At 36.9% G+C, this 20,879-nt stretch overlaps 2 protein-coding genes across 5 annotated transcripts in view; both read left to right on the top strand.

Moving 5' to 3' along the window:
- Window positions 1-6,121, top strand: part of KRIT1 (KRIT1 ankyrin repeat containing) — a gene marked incomplete at its 5' end in the record, with an annotated part of 28,215 nt that extends 22,094 nt beyond the window's left edge. For 3 of the 4 annotated variants that reach the window (XM_083378580.1, XM_083378581.1, XM_083378582.1), the window contains 4 exons: window positions 36-123; window positions 1,146-1,352; window positions 4,274-4,390; window positions 5,636-6,121. In XM_083378580.1, the coding sequence (XP_083234706.1) occupies window positions 36-123; window positions 1,146-1,352; window positions 4,274-4,390; window positions 5,636-5,701 (478 nt within the window). In that variant the 3' untranslated portion in view covers window positions 5,702-6,121. The remainder of the gene's footprint in view (window positions 1-35; window positions 124-1,145; window positions 1,353-4,273; window positions 4,391-5,635) is intronic. The other variant, XR_014494313.1, reaches the window with a different exon arrangement.
- A 4,300-nt stretch (window positions 6,122-10,421) lies between these two features.
- On the top strand, window positions 10,422-20,422 carry LRRD1 (leucine rich repeats and death domain containing 1; the record flags this gene model as incomplete). The annotated part of the gene is made up of 7 exons (XM_083379038.1): window positions 10,422-12,377; window positions 13,556-13,754; window positions 14,269-14,430; window positions 16,394-16,445; window positions 18,138-18,301; window positions 19,883-20,003; window positions 20,242-20,422. 7 exons carry the CDS (start codon window positions 10,422-10,424, stop codon window positions 20,420-20,422), a joined length of 2,835 nt encoding a protein of 944 aa, XP_083235164.1.
- Between the last annotated feature and the right edge of the window lie 457 nt (window positions 20,423-20,879).

Here is a 20,879-nt window from a genome sequence, read left to right as displayed (position 1 = left end):
AAGTGTTTTATAATATGTCTGATTTTAATTTTTAGCGAAGAAAACTTGAAATCTATAGTACCAATTACCAAATTAAAGAGTAAGGCACCTCACTGGACAAATCGAATACTTCATGAATATAAGGTAAGAAGCTTATTATAATGTTATAATTACAACATTATAATTTCAGAAATTCAGGCCCTTTTGGAAAAAATAACAATTCTTGTGGAAATTTAAAACAGAACTTGCCTGAAACAAAAGTGCTGAATGTAAATCATTTTATAAAAAATGGAATGGGTTACTACAGTTGGAGTATTATTTTGTGATCACACTGAACACACAAAGATACAGTGGTGCTCAAAAGATTAATCAAAATTATCAGGAAGATAAACTGTAGGAAAAAAATAGAAGATTTGGTCACTCTTGAAGTTGTAGAACTAGGTAGATCATCAGAGGAGGCTAAGCTGTGGAAGATTCAAGATTTTTTTTAAAAAATACTAATCTAGAATCTATATAATAACTATCATATAATGATGATCACTACTTTATTGTTCTTGAAAGCAAATTATTGGAAGATAAGCCTGGCTAAATGTTACTTGCAGATCAGAGGCACAACCTGGAAGATTATGCATATGGATTCTGGTTTTTATGAATGAAGGCAAATATATGTGTCCCAGGATAATGTTGCAGGATCCAATCTGAGTCGGTCACCCAGATCAGAGATTTGTTCTTCCAACCTTTCTGACTCATACTGGAGCCCATGCTCAGGGAACTTCTCAGTCTCCAAGATGCGGAGATTCTCAACTTCTCAATCCTGGGGACTGAGAAGTTCGCTGAGGATGGGCTCCATCACAAGACCCAAAGTTTGGAAGAACAAACCTCTGGTCCCAGTGACTGACTCAGATTGTATCCTGATTTTTATGGTTTTATGTATTTCCTGCCAATGTACTGAAGAAAAATCCAAAATCTTTTGGTTTAACCTTTAGATCAATCCACAACTTATTAGAATTTAACTTCTTTTAACTGTTTATGCTTATTTGAAACTCAATAGCACATTCATTTTTACAAGGGGTTAAATTTTTTTAAAGCTTTTAAATTTCAAATAAAAGCTAAAACTATAAAACTAAAACTATATTCTTTGTGGGCATGTAAATTTGTATTTCCAGAGTCTCAGTACTAGCGAGGGTGTGAGTAAAGAAATGCATCATCTGCAACGCATGTTTTTGCAAAACTGCTGGGAGATTCCTACATATGGAGCTGCTTTTTTCACAGGACAAGTATTCACAAAGGCAAGCTCAAGCAATCATAAAGTCATCAGAGTTTATGTAGGCATAAATGTCAAAGGGCTCCACCTTCTAAATATGGAAACAAAGGTATGTGTGGTGCTTTTGTTGTAATACTTATTGAGCATTATTGTTGAATACAAAAGATTTTAAAAGGTGATATATAGAAATATTCAAAGGCATTCCTTTGAAATTGATGTTTCCCAAGGTCAGCAAGTTTAAAATGTGTAGATGTTAACTCCCAGTGTGCTGATTGGGGAATTCTGGGAGTTGAAGTTCATACATCTTAAACTTGCTAAGTTTGAGAAACACTGCTCTAGGATAATTCCAAATTAGTTGACAGTTTCCTAAATTTAGTATGAATGTTACTGATATTTCTAGAGTCACTATTAAGCTAGCTAGCTGTCTTGCTGTATATATTGATTGAAAAGGGAACAAACCATTTCAGTCACAACCAGCTTTTAGAGGTCTACAATTTTATAATAGAAGTGCAATAAGCATGAAATCAATCTGTCAGTAGTTGCAATCTATTACCCAAATTAAAACTATTTCCATTTATAGAGGGACAACCATCCCAGGGCTTATTTGAACAGCTAAGCCTTTATAGACTTTCTGAATGCTGAAAAGTGAGGAAGCTATTTCAATATCCAGCGGAATGCTGTTACAAAAGAAAAGGCAGAGCTAGAGAATCAATACTTCTGTGGCTCCTGGAAACCAAACTCATGAGTGACTCATAAGTCTGCAAGTAAACAGCCAAGATTAGAGAGTTCCAAGGACCCCATGAACAAATAAACAAACGACCCAGGGAGAGACTGTACTTATTTGACCTTATTCTTTAGATAAATATTATCCAGAATAAATAGTTCTTCAGACATTCATGATCTGAACCCACATAAGGCTTTCAAATTGGTAGCCTGTGCTTGAATTGCAGTCAGAAGCCAACTGAGAACCAGTGCAGCTCCCAAAATAATGGTTGATATGTGCACAAGAAGGAGGGTTGTGACTACTTGGACACTGCAGTCTGGATTAGTTGTAGCTTCTTAAAATCTCATGCAGTGTGCATGTGATAATCCTGTCTAGTAAGGAAGTCATGAGTGATGGTGAACAAACTTCTCATTCTAGAAAGAGTTGTGCAAAAGCCTCTAGCCATAGCTGCCTCCTGCTCCTTGTATAGGAATTGTGGGTCTAGAAAGGTTTTGTACCACTACTTCATATTGTTTTTAGCTAATTTAATTTAAATTATGTTGAAAATGCTACTCATGGAAAGAAAAAAGGAAGTTCAGTAGAAATAGAATGATTTCCTCATATTTAGTGATTTTTCCTATCTGATAGTTGTATTGAAATATTAGTCTTGAAACAGTTCTTTGTGATTTATTCACCAATAAAAATGTGTTTCCTTTGAAGATACTTCAGACTTTAGAAATTATTGTCCATTTCCATTTTTGTTTTTCAAGCATCCATTTCTTTTAATGAAATAATAACAATACTACAGAAAATATTTATAGTTACTTTTAAAAAGTGAATGTAATATGGCCAATAGAAATTCTCAGTACAGTCACATGATTAATCTGACAATTATCCAAAAGGCTTAAGATATTGATACCAAGCTAATATTCTGTGCACATCCTTGATATGGCTAGTTTAATTCATGGTGGAGCCTGGATTGTTTGGTTCAATTCATAGGAAAAGAAACTCTGAATATTAAAAATCCCAAAATCATATTTACTTACTCCAGAGTGGTCAGTATTGACCCCCAATGATTGATGGTTTTATCCAAGGGTAAATGGCTGGAAGTTAAAAGGATGTTAATAAATGATTGGGAGTCAATAGGCAATCAATAAATGCTGGAAGTTCAATAGGGATTATTTAATCTTTGGAGTTTCTGTTGAGTTCCACCCCAATCCTGAATGTGAGGTCATTAATGATGAAGCAGTGTTATTCAGGATTGAATGAACAGCCACCTGCTGTTCATACTCAACCTTGAGAATTTTCATATAATAAATGTGTCAAAGCAAAAACATTTGGGGGGAGGTCGATAAAGAATCTGAAAATTCATGAATTGATCAACTGAAGATTTTGGGGATTCCTGACTTATAGATAAGCTTTCCATTCTAATTAAGCCAAGCAGCACAGTTTCAGGCATTGCCAAAAGCACAGGTTTATCAGGAAAAGGTTTAGTGAGGAAAACATTTGTCCCTTTTGGCAGCAGAGTGTGAACAATAGTAATTTTCACCTATTAAGTATTTTTCTCCTACTAAGCAACACATTAGGCTTACTTCCCTAACTGACGCCGATATATAGGGGATGCTGCATTATCACACACAAAGGATAGAACTGGCTCCTAGAAAAACCAGTGAGGAAGTGAAGAGGAAAACAGGTTCACATAAGAGAAAATAGTGAAACGGCACCCATTTGCTATACCTCAAAATATATTTTGTTTTATTTTAATGTGATAAGTTGTTTATTTATTTATTATTTATTAATTTAATTTATATACCGCCCTTCTCCTGGAGGACTCAGGGCGGTGAACAGGGCAATACATAAAAACTAGATACAAAAATTAAAAATTATTAAAACGTGATTAAACAATGCCCATAATAAATTAATACAGATTAAAAATAAAAGTTCATTTATAAAAATCCCACCCCGTCCCATCAGGCCAGCCCAGCTTGTTTAAAGAGATGGGTTTTAAGATCGCGCCGGAAGGAGCGGAGATCGGGCGCCATCCGGAGCTCGACCGGAAGATGGTTCCATAAATCCGGTGCACCCACAGAGAATGCCCTCCCCCTGGGGGCCACCAGTCGGCATTCTTTGACCGGTGGCACCCTGAGGAGGCCCTCTCTGTGGGAGCGTACTGGGCGGAGGGAGCGTACTGTTGTCATTCTTGTTATTATTTATTAGATGTGTTTTAGTGACCCTACTTCAAAGGACTTTGAATGTTTAACTCATCTCAATTCAGGACTTATTCTGGTTTGTCATTTTTTTCCCTTTTGTATTTTTTTATATTCCAGGCTTTGCTCATAAGTTTAAAATACGGTTGCTTTATGTGGCAGTTGGGAGATGGCGATACCTGTTTTCAAATACATAGTCTGGAAAACAAAATGAGCTTTATAGTTCACACCAAGCAGGTATTTAAATTACACAGTGTCCTCCCTCTAATATTCCCTAATGGTAAATCTTCTCAAATTAGAAACGTATACTCGACTGGAGCAAACAATATTAGGTTAATGTAAAGTTATTGAATGAAGTCTTCACAATTCGATCAGACATGTTCTGGCAGCAGTATAGAAATATTCTCAACTATAAAAAAAATAATAAAAATGAATTCAGAATAGCTCATGCAAATAGTCTGATAGTCTGCTGTTTGGAAACACTTGAGTGGTTAAGGCTGGATAAATTATTAATGGCATTTTATATAATCTTATACTTACCAAATGCCAAACTATACTCTAGAAAAGATTTCAATTTGCATAATTTAATATTAATCAAAATGCAAACAAGCCCTGGCTTTACTTTCAACAGAGAAGAAGCAGATGACGTCCAGCATTTAAACAGCTTACATTATTTTGCTTTTCCTTCCAAACTGTTTGGCCTGCATATACTGTACTCTAGTTGCTGACAATAATATTCTAGCTTACCTACTGGAAATGAAGGAATTTGGAAAGAAAACTCAACAGCAGATGAGACAATATGCTTGTCTTGTTATCCCCAAATATTTGGGATATCTTTATGCTACTCGTCAAAGAAGACTGGGTTGTGAGTCCTTGGCAATATTGCCTAAAGTTGTATGTAGCATGCTTATCTGCATAATCCTCAATTATCAAGGTTACCCTTGAGGAAGTTATGGAACTCTGTTCACTTAGCTTTGGTCTATCCCTTTAATCTTGGGAAACTCATTGAAATACTTTACTATCAAAACCCAATTTTGGCTTTTTTATAATTTAATTTTTGTTCATGTTTCCATGTTTTAAGAGTTATTTTAACTATTGCTGCGTTGTATGTTGCCCAAAATCATATATAAGATGGACGCCCATATGAATTTGCTAAATAAATAAAAATGGTAGAATACAGTCTCTTTTAAGAAGAGACTGGACAGCCATTTGTCTGAAATGGTAAAGGGCAGGGGTGTCAAACTTCCGGCCCACGGGCCAGATGCATCATCCGGAAGCTGCGCCCACCCCATTGCTGGCAATGGCAAAATCGTCCCGATACGTTGTGCGACATCACGTGATGTCACAAGTTTGACATGTCAGGTGTAGGGTTTCCTGTCTGAGCAGGGGGTTGGACTAGATGACCTCCAAGGTCCCTTCCAACTTTATTATTATTGTTGTTACATGACTTTTATTACAATTTAATGTGTTTTTCTTTTTTAGGCAGGTCTTGTCATAAAACTTCTGATGAAGCTAAGCAGTCACCTGATACCTGAGAGAAGTGATTAAATTAAATGGAGAGCAGTTGTGTTCAAATGTTCCAGTTTGATTAATTGAACAGTATAAAAGACATTGCCTGATGGAGGTCATACAAAAATGCCATGTTCATTTGTAAATTTATATTGTACAGCACTATTGTAATATAATCATTTAAAGTACTTGGTAAAGCCACAAGAATAATATGTAATTAACAGAAATTCAGGAAATAAAATCAAGGCTATAATTCTAGGTACAGACATGCTGACAAGGGAATTCTGGGAGTTGAAGTGCAGATATCTTAAAGATGTAAAGGTTGAGAAACACTGCACTAAGAAATTAAAAAATAAACATATCTGAGTAAACATGTTTTAAATAGGTTTAACTCTGTTCTGTGTTATTATGAATATGTTCTATTTCTAGATTGCACAATAAACTACAGGTTTCACTTTATGACAGTAATGGAACACTTATGACACATGTCAAAGGTCATATGCCACAATGTTTTGGATGACACTCCAGTGTTCACCAACATCAACAATTATTCTCAAAAACGTGTTTGTTCTCACATGATTTTTGGAGGCTGTAGAGACAGAAAGAATGGGGTGTGCTCTTGTACAACTTCCAAAGCCGTTAGATGTCATGTGAAAGGGCTGTACTCTTGTGTGGCCTTTAGAGCAGAGATGGTCAATTAATTTTCCTAAGAGGCTACAGGAAAAACGGACTGTTGTGGTGCCACCATTTCACACACACACACCCATTCACCCCACTTCCATGGACCAAACAGGGATAATCAAAGGGCAGGCGGCTTGCAGGTTGTAAAATGCCCAGATCTGCTTTAGAGGCTACAAACATCGCATGAAAATGAGGCTTAGAGAATGGTTTCATTTGGTTTTCGGAGTCTGCAGAGGCCATGGAAAAGCATTCTCCAAAGCTGCTTCAAGAACGAAGGCCTTATGTAACCTAGAACAATCTTGGGTAGGTGCACAGGGGCCTGTCAAGAAAAAAGAATACTGCCTGAAGGTAAGAGCACATGGCAGTTCCTGGGGACCTCTGGGCTATGGGGACAATCGCACTGTTCCCCAAGGCTCACATTTCTTGAAGAACACGATTAGGCAGGCTTTTTGAGTGGCACCTGTGGTACTATTGCTGAAATCAAGGCTGTGGCCTCTATTGGTGCTGCTGCTGAGTGCCACTGTTCAAGGTACCCTAGATGCGGCAGGAGAGGGGAAGACAATTGTATCTCTTATTCTGTGTGTGTGACATACCAGTAGAGACACATTAGGCATTTTTTTGAGTTTTTGACACACTGAGCCCAAAAGGTTTCCCATCACTGCTTAGGAAGACTTCAAGGCACTGGCAATTCAATATAAATCTTAGAATTTAGTGAATCCCTCAAAAACTTAACATTTAATTTGACAATATACAGTGAATGCTAATTGTTAAAACATCTATGAAACATTTGCATGGGATTTTTTAAATTCCTTCTTATTTCTGGTGTTGTGGTTAAAATGTTGGATTATGAGTGGGAGATGCATATTTTAAATTGTCCACAACCACAGAATTTGACTGCATAATTTCATTATTTTTGTCTTAGGCTAGTCTACCTCACATGCTCTTGATGGAAAAAATAGGAGGGGGTGCCCTTAGTATGCCTTCCTGAGCTCCAAAATAGATGGTGCAACATGCATCTCACAAATAAATAACAGATGCATAAACTATACGTAATTTGTGGGATATGGGAATCTCTAGGGCAGCATTAGTTCAGTGTAACTGGCTACACATTGGCATCTCAAAGATATTACATATGTTGAATAATTTATGGAACATGTCAACAAGACTTACTTTACATACAATTTGAAACATACAGTCTTATATCCTTGCTGTATCAGACAATAATTCTGTTTTTAAATTCTGTTTGAAATACATTGGTTAAAATATTTGTACATAAGCTCAACAATTTTTTTAAATAAAATGTTTGATTAAAATATGATTTGGTCAATATTTAAGTATTTGGTGATAATAGAAAGTTCCTTTACAAAATTAATTTTATATATTCAGTATAATGAAACTTGGGTTTAATGAACTACAAATGTGGATGAACTTTCTAATTTTTTTTCTCATTTTAGACCATTTGTGGGTGTCATGTCATTTATGGGTGGCATAATGTCTCTCCAGCAACTAGGATTGACAAACATTTCTTCCCTTTAGTTAAGGGAAGCTCTTAAGTACAGTAAGCTCTAATTACAGTATGTCATTTTCACCCATATGGATGATCCTACTAGCAACTCCTATCAAATATAGTATAGTAGGAATATCTGGTTCTTATCCAAACAAAAGATAGAACTCAGTCATTTAGTGTAATTTTCTGTGCAGAAAGTCAAAAATCAGTCTGGTATTTCACACTAAAATGTTATATAGCCATTGTGCAGCTTACGTATGATATTTTCCTATATCCTTTATTCTCACTCAGGTCAAAATGTATCAGCCAAGACAATTGAGCAATGTTGAGGAATGCAAGAATGCTGATATTCTACATTTTCACCTTTTTTGGTGAAAATAAACAGCTGGACTCTTTAGTAAATCATTCCTGTTGGCAGCCATTGCTCTGTCTAGTGCAAGGGTAGTCAACCTCAGCTCTTTTATGACTTATGGACTTCAACTCCAGAAACTCTGGGAGTTGGGTAATTAGTCATAAAAGAACCGAGGTTGCCTACCCCTGCTCTAGTGCAATGTTTCTTCAACAATGTTTCTCTGACTTGCTGGTTAGAAATATAACTACCATCAATGTGGCCCAGCATTGGATTAGAACTATGTAAATTTATCTTTTTATTAAAGTTTTTAATCTTTTTAAATTTAAATAATTTTCCCCTTTCCGGTTTTTGCATTTCTGACATAAGACGAGATGAGATAAATCACTCCTGTTGGCAGTCATTGCTCTAATGCAATGTTTCTCAACCTCAGTAACTTTAAGATGTGTGAACTTTAACTCTCAGAATTCCCCAGCCAGGGAACTCCACACATCTTGAAAGTTGCCGAGGTTGAGAAACAGTTTCTAACAGTATGACTGGTAGGCATCCCATGGGCAAGACTTGAGTTTCTTTCTTCATATTTTATCTATCCCAACCTTTTCAAATCCAATATTAAGATGTTATATTAAAGTACCACTATAAATGGGGAAACAAGTAATGCTTGGTTATACGAGCAAATTAGAAGAATTAACACATACTCTAAGCAACTGTTTCTCAGGTGCAGTCCTTATAAAGGTAGAATTGTGCTAATAGTCACAGGCCAGAGAATTGAAGACCATGTTTTATAAAGTTCTGTATTAATTTACTTACAAAATTTATATTCCATGTTATAATTCCCAAACTACTGATTCTTTTTTCCCTCGTTTTATATCTCTTTTTAAATGACCCATATGACATATGTTTCTACATCACATTCCAGACTGGACTGTCTTTATTTACAAAACATTACATTGGTCATTGTGAATTCGATTTAAAAGCACATTCCCCATATTTAAAACATCCGTAATTAGGATGTATGTTATTCTTTTCATCCAAATTTCTAAAATTTAAACAGGAGTTTGAAATTGGGTAAACTAGTACACAAGAGGATGGAAGTGGACTCTTCTTAGTTCATTAGTCATTTGCACCATGGAACAGAATTCCAATGTAGTGAATACCAATAGAGTGAATCCAGAAGACCTTTTTCCCAGGGGCCTGTATTTTTGTTTGTTAAACTGTTAAACAAATAAAGATCTAATCATATGAGGCACTTTGAAAAATATTGCACTGATGTGCTTTCTAAAGGAAACAAGTTTGTACGTTCACAAGATCACAAGATAATCTCAGAGCTAAAGAAACAGACTATCAATTATTTAAGAAGAACAGTTTGTGATAAACTCAAAAATTATAGAACTCAAATCCTACATCTAAACAGAATCTCTGACTTGGTGAGAAAAAAAAGCCAATCAGAATTGTTTTAAACTGGAACTTCCATTTGAAAATCTCTGGCAGTTGGAAGTTCTATAAGATGAGGTTTAAAAGAAGAACATGCCGTACTTGATATATGTACTCTAGCTTTTTAATATTAATGACAGAAGGTTCACAAATGGCAAATATTCTAGACATCACACTATATGATCGCTACAGAGACCTTCAAATTCAATTTTAAAAAGATGCTTTGCAGTAATGTATATAGATAGTAGCTGTGGCAGTTCTTTGTAGTAAAGAAAGAAATTGGTCTTTTAAAAGTTGTAGAAAGGTATAATTTTTGTATCCAAAGCACTGCAAAACCTTAATATCTAGGCATAAACGAGAATTAGCTTTATTTCTAAGAAGCATGTTTAGATTTGAATTGCACAGCTACAGCCATGAATGAAATAAGGGGTAAACCTTATCTGAATAAGATCATACAGTTTTACCATAAGTTTTATTGTTCTTAGAATAAACTGGTGATATTATTAGAATTCTCTTACCTGTTTTTACGAATTAATTTTAAAAGATAGATTATTTAAAATGTAAATGTGATGGTTCTAAGCAGTTACAAACAGCTAAAATTCAATCTAACAGTTACGACTACTAAGTAATATTTTTGCTTCATTATTATTTCACTAACGTTGTCTGAATCCTGTTTCTTATATCATGCCATTACGTTATGATTTTTCTCCTTTTTATTTTTTAATAAAGGCTGGAATAAGCAGTAACAACTGACACTGGTTTTTTCAAAGAAGAACACATAAAAGAAGATGGAGTCAATGAAAGAGGCTGAAAATGGCAGCATACAATCTCTTAAAGAACATGATGTAATTGAAAGTTCTTCAAATCAAGTGCTGAAAGAAAATCAGCAAGAACCCACCAATGCTAATGAAAGTGAAACTATCTCACAAGCATTGGAAACATCGGAAATATCATCAAGCAGTTTGCCCAAGGAAAAGGCGAGTGAATTTCAGGAGATTAAAACTGAAACAGAAGCAAAAAGTTCTATAGGTCCTTTACAAGATGCAGAGAAAGTGGAGTCGCTAAAAAAAGTTTCAGTAGATTGGACAGTCGATACAAAGCACGTTGAACTTCTGGCATATCTATATGCTGAAGGATTAGCTGAAATTCCACAATATTTTTTTGAAGTTCAAGCTAAAAAAAGTTTGCTACTTTCCGTAGAAAATGCTACAGTATGTCAGAAGCTATCCAAAGAATCAATATTTGAAATGATGCTTGATGAGTTTACAGTTCAGTTACACACAAGAGGGCTCATTGAAGTTCCTTCAGGGATTTTTGACACAAAGAAGTTGAAGTTTTTGAATTTAAACAATAATGAAATAAAGACCCTACCAAAAGAGATAGGTTTGTTGAAAAACCTGGAAATACTATCTATGGAAGGAAATCAGTTAACTTCATTACCTCCTGAAATTTGTCTTCTTAAAAAACTTAGAACTTTGAATCTCAGTTATAATCAAATATCATCATTCCCACAAAACTTTTCTGAACTATCAAGACTCAGATGTCTTTTGCTCAGTCATAACAATATTGAAAAAATCAACTTTGCTTTAGAAAAACTTGAAAGGCTAGAAATGTTAGAGCTCAGTGGAAATAATGTGACCCTCCCAGATTCTATATCTACCATGAACAAATTAAATGCGCTCCTTTTAAATTCCTGTAACATTTCAATATTTCCAAAAATGATCTGTTACATTCCAAATCTAAATAAGCTTAGTTTGTCAGAAAATCAGATCCAAAGTTTACCAAAAGAAATCAAAGAACTCAAAAGTTTAAAAGACTTTTCATTAAGTAACAACAAGCTTACATTTTTGCCTCTACAGCTTTTTCATTTGGTACATATTGAAAAACTGAGGCTGGATAATAACCAGTTAGAAAGTCTTTCAGATAAAGTGGAAAACCTTGAAAAGCTTTGTGACCTTAATCTTGCTAAAAATCTACTAAAAATAATTCCTGATAGTCTTTGCAATTGTATCATGATAGAATGCCTCAATCTTAATGACAACCAATTAAGAGAGATTCCTTCTACTCTCTACAGATTAAAATATCTAAAGGAATTGTACCTAAACAGAAACCAACTGATCTTGTTAGATGAAAAAATAGCATACATGAAAGAACTCTTAATTTTAGAAATATCAGGAAATGTATTAATGTACATTCCTATTGAAATAAAAAGCTGTACTGAAATCATTAAAATTGACTTAAGTTATAATAAATTGGCTATGTTTCCACTTGGATTGTGCGCACTAGCTGCTCTTAGTCACTTAAATCTCAGTGGAAATTATATTTCAGAAATAACTATTGACATTTCATTTATTAAAAATCTCCAGCATCTAAATTTCAGTAAGAACAAGTTGCTATCGTTTTCCATACACCTTTGTACTCTTTCTAGACTGAGCTATTTAGATCTAAGTAACAATGAAATAAGCAATGTTCCAACAAGTGTGCACCAAATGCAATGTCTTCAGGTTCTGCTATTATATCATAACAAATTTACTTTGTTTCCCAGAGAATTGTGTGTTCTAAGTTATTTAAAGGTTCTTGATCTTTCTGAAAACAAAATACAGTTCATTCCTGACGATATTAAGCAACTATCAAAGCTAAAAGTCTTAAATCTATCAGACAACCAGTTTGCATCATTTCCAAATGAAATATGCCAACTTTTATCATTGCAGAAGTTAACTCTGAGTCAGAAAAATGGATTAAGGGTAAGCTACCTAAAATTATGACTCTTTATGCTGGGTGGGGAATTCTGAGAGTTGAAGTTCAAACTTCTTAAAGTTGCCAGGTTTCAAAAACATGACATATGTTCTGGTATGCTAGGCCCAACAGCGCAATCAAGATTGATGACTTTTTTACCATTTTAAAATTACACCTTATGTTTCACAGATCTTCTAAACCAGGGCTTTTCAATCTTTTCACCCATTGTACCACTTTTAGGATATGGCAACATCCGAGTACCACCAAGTTGCCTAGTAAGATGTCAAAAAAAAAAAAAGGAAAAAAGTGATGAAGTACAGGTAGTCCTCAACTTACAACAGTTCACTTAGTGATTGTTCAAAGTTATAATGGCACTAAAAAAGTGCCCCCCAAGCCACAGCCGAGCAAGACACCTGCCTGCCCGACCGGCGGTGCTCTTCCTTCTGTCCGAGGTTTTCATTGTTGTGAGCATTTCTGTTGAGGATTGGCAGCGGGGGTGGGGTGGGGGTGATTGGTTTTTATTCCCCCCCCCATCTGCTGGGTGGTTGCAGCAGGTTTTGGTCACTTCACATGATCCTGGGATACTGTGACCGTCATAAATATGAATCAGTTGCCAAGCATCTGAATATAAATCACAAGACCCTGGAGATGCTGCAACATTCCAGCTGATCAGCGCTTCTTCCAGGCTTAGCAAAAGCACTGGGATCAGCACCAAGCTCCAGCTGGAGCCTGGTGCTGATCCTGGTGCTTCCGCTGAGCCCTGACAGCTCTGCAGCTCCAGCTATCTCTCGCTCAGGCTTGTGCGGTGCTACCACTGGTTCAGCTCATTCCCCTCCCCCACTACCACTTTTCTAGGATGATTGCGTTCCACCTGCCAGGTGCCAATGTACCACAGGTGGTGCCCGTACCACTGGTTGAAAAGCTCTGTTCTAAACTCTTACTTCCTCAAATTGAATCCTCCTTAAATTATATCTGTACTCTGACTTCTAGAAATCTGAAGCAACTCCTAAGGACCAGAGAGCACCAAGTCTCTACAGTTCAAACCTGAGTCATTATCCTTGTTTTGTTTTGTTTTGTTTTGTTGTGCAGCACTGTTTTAGCAGAATCTATTCAACATTTTCTTATGTAGGTTTGTAACAAAACAATCCCTCTGTATAAAAATATTCTTAATTGCTTTTATTTTCAGTTAAAATCACTGACAGAAGAGATATCAAAGCTGACATCTCTTAAAGAGCTGGATATTTCTCACAATGAATTACAAGAAATACCAGAAAGTATAGGGGACATACAAAGCTTGGTCACTTTGATAGCAAACAACAATTGTTTAACACAACTTCCCTCAAGTTTTTCATCACTCTGTAATTTGCAGCATCTGAATCTGAGAGGTAAGCAGTTTTATATTCATTATCATAAGAAATGATACTCAGGTGTAAAAATACTGTGGCCTTAATCCGATGAAAATATGCAGAATCAAGTTGTGATATGCAGATCAGATGTAGCAAGTATACAAAAGTGAGTATAAACATATACAAACTTGTATTCAGCTGCAATAGAAAGCTAACAAATATTATTTTGACAATACTTGGATAACTGGAGAGGTGTGTTCTTAAATAAAGGGTAATATGGGTGTATAGGGTTTTTAATTACATAATAGAAATATTTATAATTATTTGTCAGCTTATAAATGAAATAGAGTCAATTGCAACATGATAAAAATGAATTAAAATAAAATTTTAAAAATCAAATGACTGATATAGTATAACCCACTATTTCTGTCAATTTAACCATTTGTTCCTTAATATTAATATTCCTGATTGATAACTCCTCAAAATGGCAATCAGTTAATAGAATGCAAATACAGCCCTATTTATTTATTTGTTTGTTTGTTTGTTTTACTAGAAAACAAGCTTGTATACTTGCCCAGTGATATGCACCTTCTTCTGCAACTAAGGGATATAGATTTAGATGAAAATACCCTCATCAGGCCTCCTCTGGAAGTCTGCAAAGGGAAACAGCTTCTCCCCATCATACATTACTTAGAAAATGCTGACCAAAGAGATGGTAAGTTTAGATTAAATTTCCCAATATCAGTAGACTTCCTACTCATGCCTCAGATTGCTTTCTTTGGGCTTCTGAGACTTCCTATCTACCATGGGGGTAAGGAGGTAGGGAGCCACCCTTGTTTCTTGATTGCTCTGATCACATGGATTAAGCCATGTGAATTAGAAGTTTGCTGACTATTTTATAGCATTAATAGATAATAGATATTGTTCAAAGATGTTCTAGTTATAAGCCTCTTCAATAAGATGTAGCAACAAATTATGAGTGTCTGCAGATTATTTGCTGAACATAAAGACATAGCTTGCTGTACCAACATAAGTCACCTTAATTTACACTCTGAGGAATCCTCCTTGATACTCTTTTAATGGATCAGTTGCTTGCAATAAGCCTCTTTTTCACCTCATTTGGGACACCAAATGTGGCAGAGATCTTTGTAAATGGAGAGGGAACTAACCTAGAAATTACAGAAAGCAAATGCTGGACTCTTCAAAGATGTAGAGTGTTGTGTACTAGATTCTTTGCTTGAGTGAAGAGACGAGGCGAGTGAGGCAAGAACATTGTTTATTTGCTTGTAGGAACTGAACTGAGAAACAGGGCTACAAATGCAGCTATTTTACACCCTGGCCTCTAGATGACGGCCAATAGGTTTAAAGCAACCTATTGCCGCCCTAGAGGCAGCCAATGGCAGCTCTGGAGACAGGTTGTCTGAGGAGCTGGGAGCCATTAGCCAGCTCCTTGCTTAAGCAACCTTCCAGCATTCAAAAACACTGGTACACTCAGCAAAACAAGGCCCAATACATTAAGTAGAGAATCTGCTGAAGCTTTATTCCTCCCAATCTTTTGAACATTTAGAAAGTAAAATTGAAACCAAAACAAATTATTTGGAGCCTCAGTAGTCCAAATTGAGAATCAAAGGTAACATTCAAAATAAAATGTCTAAGCAAAGAGATAAACTCATCCAGAGGATCAGTTTGAAGTTTCTATTCTCCTGTTTCTGCGCCAACAGTCTTAATAATCCTTCCAATCCTTCTTGAATAATCTCTGACCACTTCCTTCTTATAGAAAGCTTTCCAGGTTGAAGAACCAATTCTCTTGCTTGGTATCTGATATCAGATACAGATCTGATAAATTAATCCAACATGTTTTCTCTGCTGACTTCTGTCATCCGCTCTCTCCCTCAACTTTCTTTTCTAATCTCTTAGTCCTGTATAAAAACAGCCTTTATGAGTCATAGGCACTGAGTTTGCAGTGACTTATATTCTGCTGCTGTGGTTTATTTAAAAGAAGGATGCATTTTTCCTTCCACATAAAATGCATCCCCAAAGAACATCCTCAATTACTTTCTCTTCTACTAGAGACTAAATTACATTAAATATAAATTTGTTCATTGCAAATACCTAGAGTATCATATACTCAAAATTCAGCTCAATATTTTTTGGACCTTTTCCAGGACTCATGCTTGTTATTTGGTCCTACCCACCCTTTCATAAAATTTCCATCGTTTCTTCACTTCTACATTTTACATTTATCAGAAGATGAGTGGATGGCCCCAGAAAACATAAATCAATATCTATTACAAATCAGGAAAAACAATTCCATTTAAAATGTTTTTCTAAGCAGACAACTATAGTCTATCAATAATCTAAATAAGATACTACAAATCAGGGCTTTTTTTGTCATAGAATGCACTGGAACAGAGTTCCAGCGCTTTTTTTTTGACAGATTTTCCAGAGTTGCATTCTTTTCCTATTGTTTCCCTTCCTATCTATTATGTACTAACAGTTAATGTATTTGATTTAAATGTGTCTCCAACTTTTTTAGAGGAAAACTGAAGTTTGTATTTGAGTGGGAAACTAGCTTTCAATTTGATTGGTCACCGCCTAGTAGTGGCATGTATAAATAGCTGTCAGTCTATCTGTTGAGTTCAGTTCTGTTATTCTTGCAAATAAACCTGTTGCATTAGATCGCTCTGGTCAATGTCTCCAAGAATCCACTACACAACAGTGGCGACGAAGGTGGGATCTTGCTGAAGGAATGATGCCTATTACAGTTGAAGTCACAGGGTGTTAGCCCAGGCAGAACAGGGTCGGATACTGTTCTGGGAGGAGAAGCATTCTGTGGACGGGAGCCCAACACCCCCTTAAAAATAAGCTGAGACTTCAAGTCAAAATACAAGGGGTCCCTTATTCCATGGAGCTAGACACTGGTTCAGCTCTGTCCATCATTTCTTACAAGACTTTTAGTTATATCTGCAGACAAGACAAGAAGTGAGTTCAACTCAAACCATCAAGCCTTGTTCTGACAGATTTTCAAAATTGCTGCGTTGCGGTGAAGGGCGAAGCCTCCATAAGAATCAGATTCAATGACGTTGTGGTCGTTGAAGGACAGCATACAAGTCTAATAGGATTAGACTGGTTCAAAGCCCTGGGCATCCAAGTAACTGGCATAAACTGCACTCAAACAGCTGATCTGGCAGCAGTATGCCAATAGTATGCTGATGTGTTCAGTCCTAACCTAGGACAATACAAAGGGGCACCCATCTCCCTTAATCTTGATCCAGCTGTTACTCCAATCAGGATAAAATCGCACAGAATGCCTTTTGCATTAAACCAAAGATCGATGCAGAGCTGGACAAATTAGTGCAACAGGGAGTGCTCCAACCCATGGACAGTAGCCTGTGGGAGACTCCCATAGTGACCCCAGTGGAGTCCAATGGGGACGTCCATATCTGTACAGACTACAAGCGCACAATCAACAAGGCACTACAGCAACATGCTTACCCAGTTCCAGTGATAAGTCACATCCTTGCATCACTTCAAGGAGGCAGCCATGTTCTGAACTGGGTGTTGAGGGGATGACCAGAAAACAGGCCAAGTCCAGAGTTCCAGAACTATGCCAGCAAAAAGGATGAGCTGTCAACCCACAAGGGTTGTGTATTATGGAGAAGCAGGGTGATTGTTCTGCCCACATTGCAATCCAGAGTACTAGAATCTCTGCATGAGGGGCATCCTGGCATCGTTAGAATAAAGGCACTTGCAAGAAGCTACTTGTGGTGGCCAGGTCTGGATAAGGACATTGAGGCTCAAGTAAGGAGCTGTCAGGTTTGCCAAGAAACCCGGCCAGAAATGCCTCAAGCACCAGTGCACCACTGGGAGTCCACACAAACTCCATGGTCTCATGTGCACATCGACTTTGCAGGACCATTTCAGGGACAAGTATTCCTCATTGTAGTGGACAGCTATTCAAAATGGCTAGAGGCAGTATCTGTCCAATCTATGACTACTACCAGGACCATCCAGGAACTGCACAGGCTTTTTGCTACATACAGCCTGCCAGACATCATTGTGTCAGACAACAGGGCACAATTCATGGAAGCAGAGTTCCAGTCCTTCAGCTCCATTCCATCCAGCTTCCGAGGAATTTACAGCTGGGTGAGCCTGTTTGGACAAGAAACTATGGGCAGGGGGCACCTTGGGTAGTTGCTATTTTGACAAAGGTGTAAGGGCCACTATCCTACGAGGTTGTGTGGTCCGATGCCATATTGACCAATTGCGGCGGTGGCAGGCAAGTCAGAGTCTTGGAGCAGAAGGCAAGAGGACTATAGACATCTATAGGGAAGCTGCCATTCCCAAATTGCCCAGACCCACAGAAACTGTATGAGTGGAACCAGAGTCACCACAGACCAGTGTACTGTGTTTGCTGCCTAGTGATGCGAGTGAACACAGCAGTACAGGTGTACCCGGTATGGACCATCATAGTAGCACTGGTCTACCTGGTGTGGTCAAACATAGTGGCATGGGTCTACCAGGTATGGCTAACCAGCAAGTTGATCGGGAGCCCCAAACAGCTTTGTGGCACTCTGAAAGAACCCGTAATCCACCAGCATATTTAAATGATTATGTGCATAAAATGTACTGGGATGACTTTGTCCAGGGGGAAGGGGTGTTATCTGCTAACAGTTAATGTGTTTGATTTAAATGTGTCTCCAACTATTTTAGAGGGAAACTGAAGTTTGTATTGAGCAGGAAACCAGTTTTCAATTTGATTGGTTGTTGCCTAGTGGCGGCATGTATAAATAGCTGTCAGTCTGTTGGTTGAGTTCAGTTCTGTTATTCTTGCAAATAAACCTGTTGTATTAGATCGGTCTGGTCAATGTCTCCAAGAACCCACTACACAACACTATCCTTGTTTGTTTTTGAAAATGCCCCGCTGGCGGTACAGTGAGGGCAGGGTCCTCTCCGGCACTATCTGCCTCCTCTAGGAGGAGCCATGAGGCACCAGAGCACCACAGCCAGAGCGTGGCTTGATTGGCTGGGTCAGACCATGCGGTGTGGAAGCCGATGGTGGCGGTGGGAGACACATAAACATGGCGGCCCTCTTTCATGAAAGGGTGGGCAAGCCTTTTGCCTTCCCTTACAGAAGGTGGGATGTGAGGTTAAAAAGAGGTGAAGCGAGAGGGAAGAAAAGCGGCTGGCGTAGAAGTTTGCCCGACAGTGAAACTTTGCTGTTTTGGTTCCTTGGGTAGTTCAAAGGCTGGGATGTCTACAAAAAAAATCTCTTTTTAGTCTTTTATACTTTATATTCAAAGTGCAGAGGGGAAGAATAAGAATAAAGCCTACATCTTGTGATTTGGAAGTATTGTTATTAATAATAATATATATTAATAATGTATTGGTCAGATGTACGTAAAGGTAGACTTACAGTATAAGGTTTAATCAGATCTATTTATTAAATTGGGTTTAACTTAAAGGTAAATTAAAAGTACCGGTAATCTGTTCACTGACAAAGTTTCAACTTTAATTTGTTTCAAGTCAATATCCATATTAAACTCCAAATGTAAATTTTTCCACCTTGTTTGACAACTTCTTAAAAATAATTCAATCTTTTACAAGCAACCAAATTTTGTTTTATTGGGCCAATTTCATTCCACATAGAAAGGTGACATTTCCACTCATTAAACTAAATGGGTATGCCAGTGGTAAATGTCCCAAAAGATTAATAAAATGCCTTCTTGTAATTTAAAGCCACACGGTGCATGGTAACATTAATACTAGTATTAACTTACCTTGAACAACATCCTAGTCTTTTAGATACACTAAAAATTAAAGGATTGTTTTTTCAACTACAAAGGTAAACCTTGTAGAGTAGGCAAGGTGGGTTGTATGACGTGTGTGAGTTCCAGCACCTTTTTTTTTTTACAAAAAAAGTACTGCTACAAATTAATAATTGCCTCTACATACCATTCTGGCTATATTAATACATCCACAATTAAATTTCTACTTATGGATACAGTTAGTCTCAAATCGTACATTCTTTTCAGTTCAGATGCATATTGAGTTGTGATATTGATCTATTCTGATTAGAACAACATTTCCCAGAATTGTATTTATAGTCTAAATAGTTTGCAATATCAAATTACCATTTTCTAATATTTATAATGTGTTTATTTTAGAAAATGTCCTGGAGAAAATATTCAAAACCATTAGTAAAAATATTCCTCTTGATCATTTGGATCATTTTTGCCGAAAAATGCAACTTGACAATGATACAATTGTAGATATCGAAAATAATAGGTTAGTGATTTTTATTGATCAATATTCAATGAGATATTCTATCTTGTTTTGTATGGATTGATTGTGGTTTCCCTTTTTTGTAAGCCACCGAGGGTCCCATTGTCTGAGTTGAGTGGCCATATAAACACTTACATAAATAAATACAATGTCTTTCCCCCTTCTTAGTAGATAAAACTTTTAATCAGTAAATCAGTAATCTTCATAGGAAGATTAAGTATTTTTCTATTTATATTTTTAGGTCTCTTACGTTAGAAGGAAAAGTTGCTGAAGCCTTGAACTCCTGGAAAACAGCAAATCAAAATTTGTCTCCAGCTGCTATGGTAGACCACATGATCAGAATATTGATTATATCTGGCCGATATTATCTGTCCAACAAAATCAAAGCTTTAAAGCTGTGTTCAAGATTGGTAAAGTTTTGAAAAACTCGTATTTCCAATTCAGCAACTTGAACATATCTCGAACCTAAATACATTTATCAGCATTCAGTACCTCACTGATTTAGTGTGCTCTTCATGGGTTGCCCTTGAAAACCACATTGGAAGCTACAATTTGTGGCTGTGCTTCAAGAACACTGCTATGACCTGAGTTGCATTGGTTTCAGGCAATGCCAGATGTTGTCATATATAGCTTATCTGGATATTTTGGAGACTGTTTCCTATTGTATCTGTCCATCCAGTAGGACACATGACTTAAGTCCAATCTACAGAACAGAATCATCTCAGGGAAGCGAGAAGGTATTTTTCTAGATAACTGTACATTGTTCCTGAAACAAGATGCCCCCTGGGATCTGCACAGCCTGCCTTCAAGAAAGTATATAAAACCTGGCTATAACACTGGTTAGGCTATCTGGAGTATTCCTATTGCCCTGTCCTTAGA

Source organism: Vipera ursinii (assembly GCF_947247035.1).
Source record: "Vipera ursinii genome assembly, chromosome: Z".
Lineage (NCBI taxonomy): Eukaryota > Metazoa > Chordata > Lepidosauria > Squamata > Viperidae > Vipera > Vipera ursinii.
Note: the sequence above shows the minus strand (reverse complement) of the source record. Positions and strands in the feature narration are given on the sequence as shown.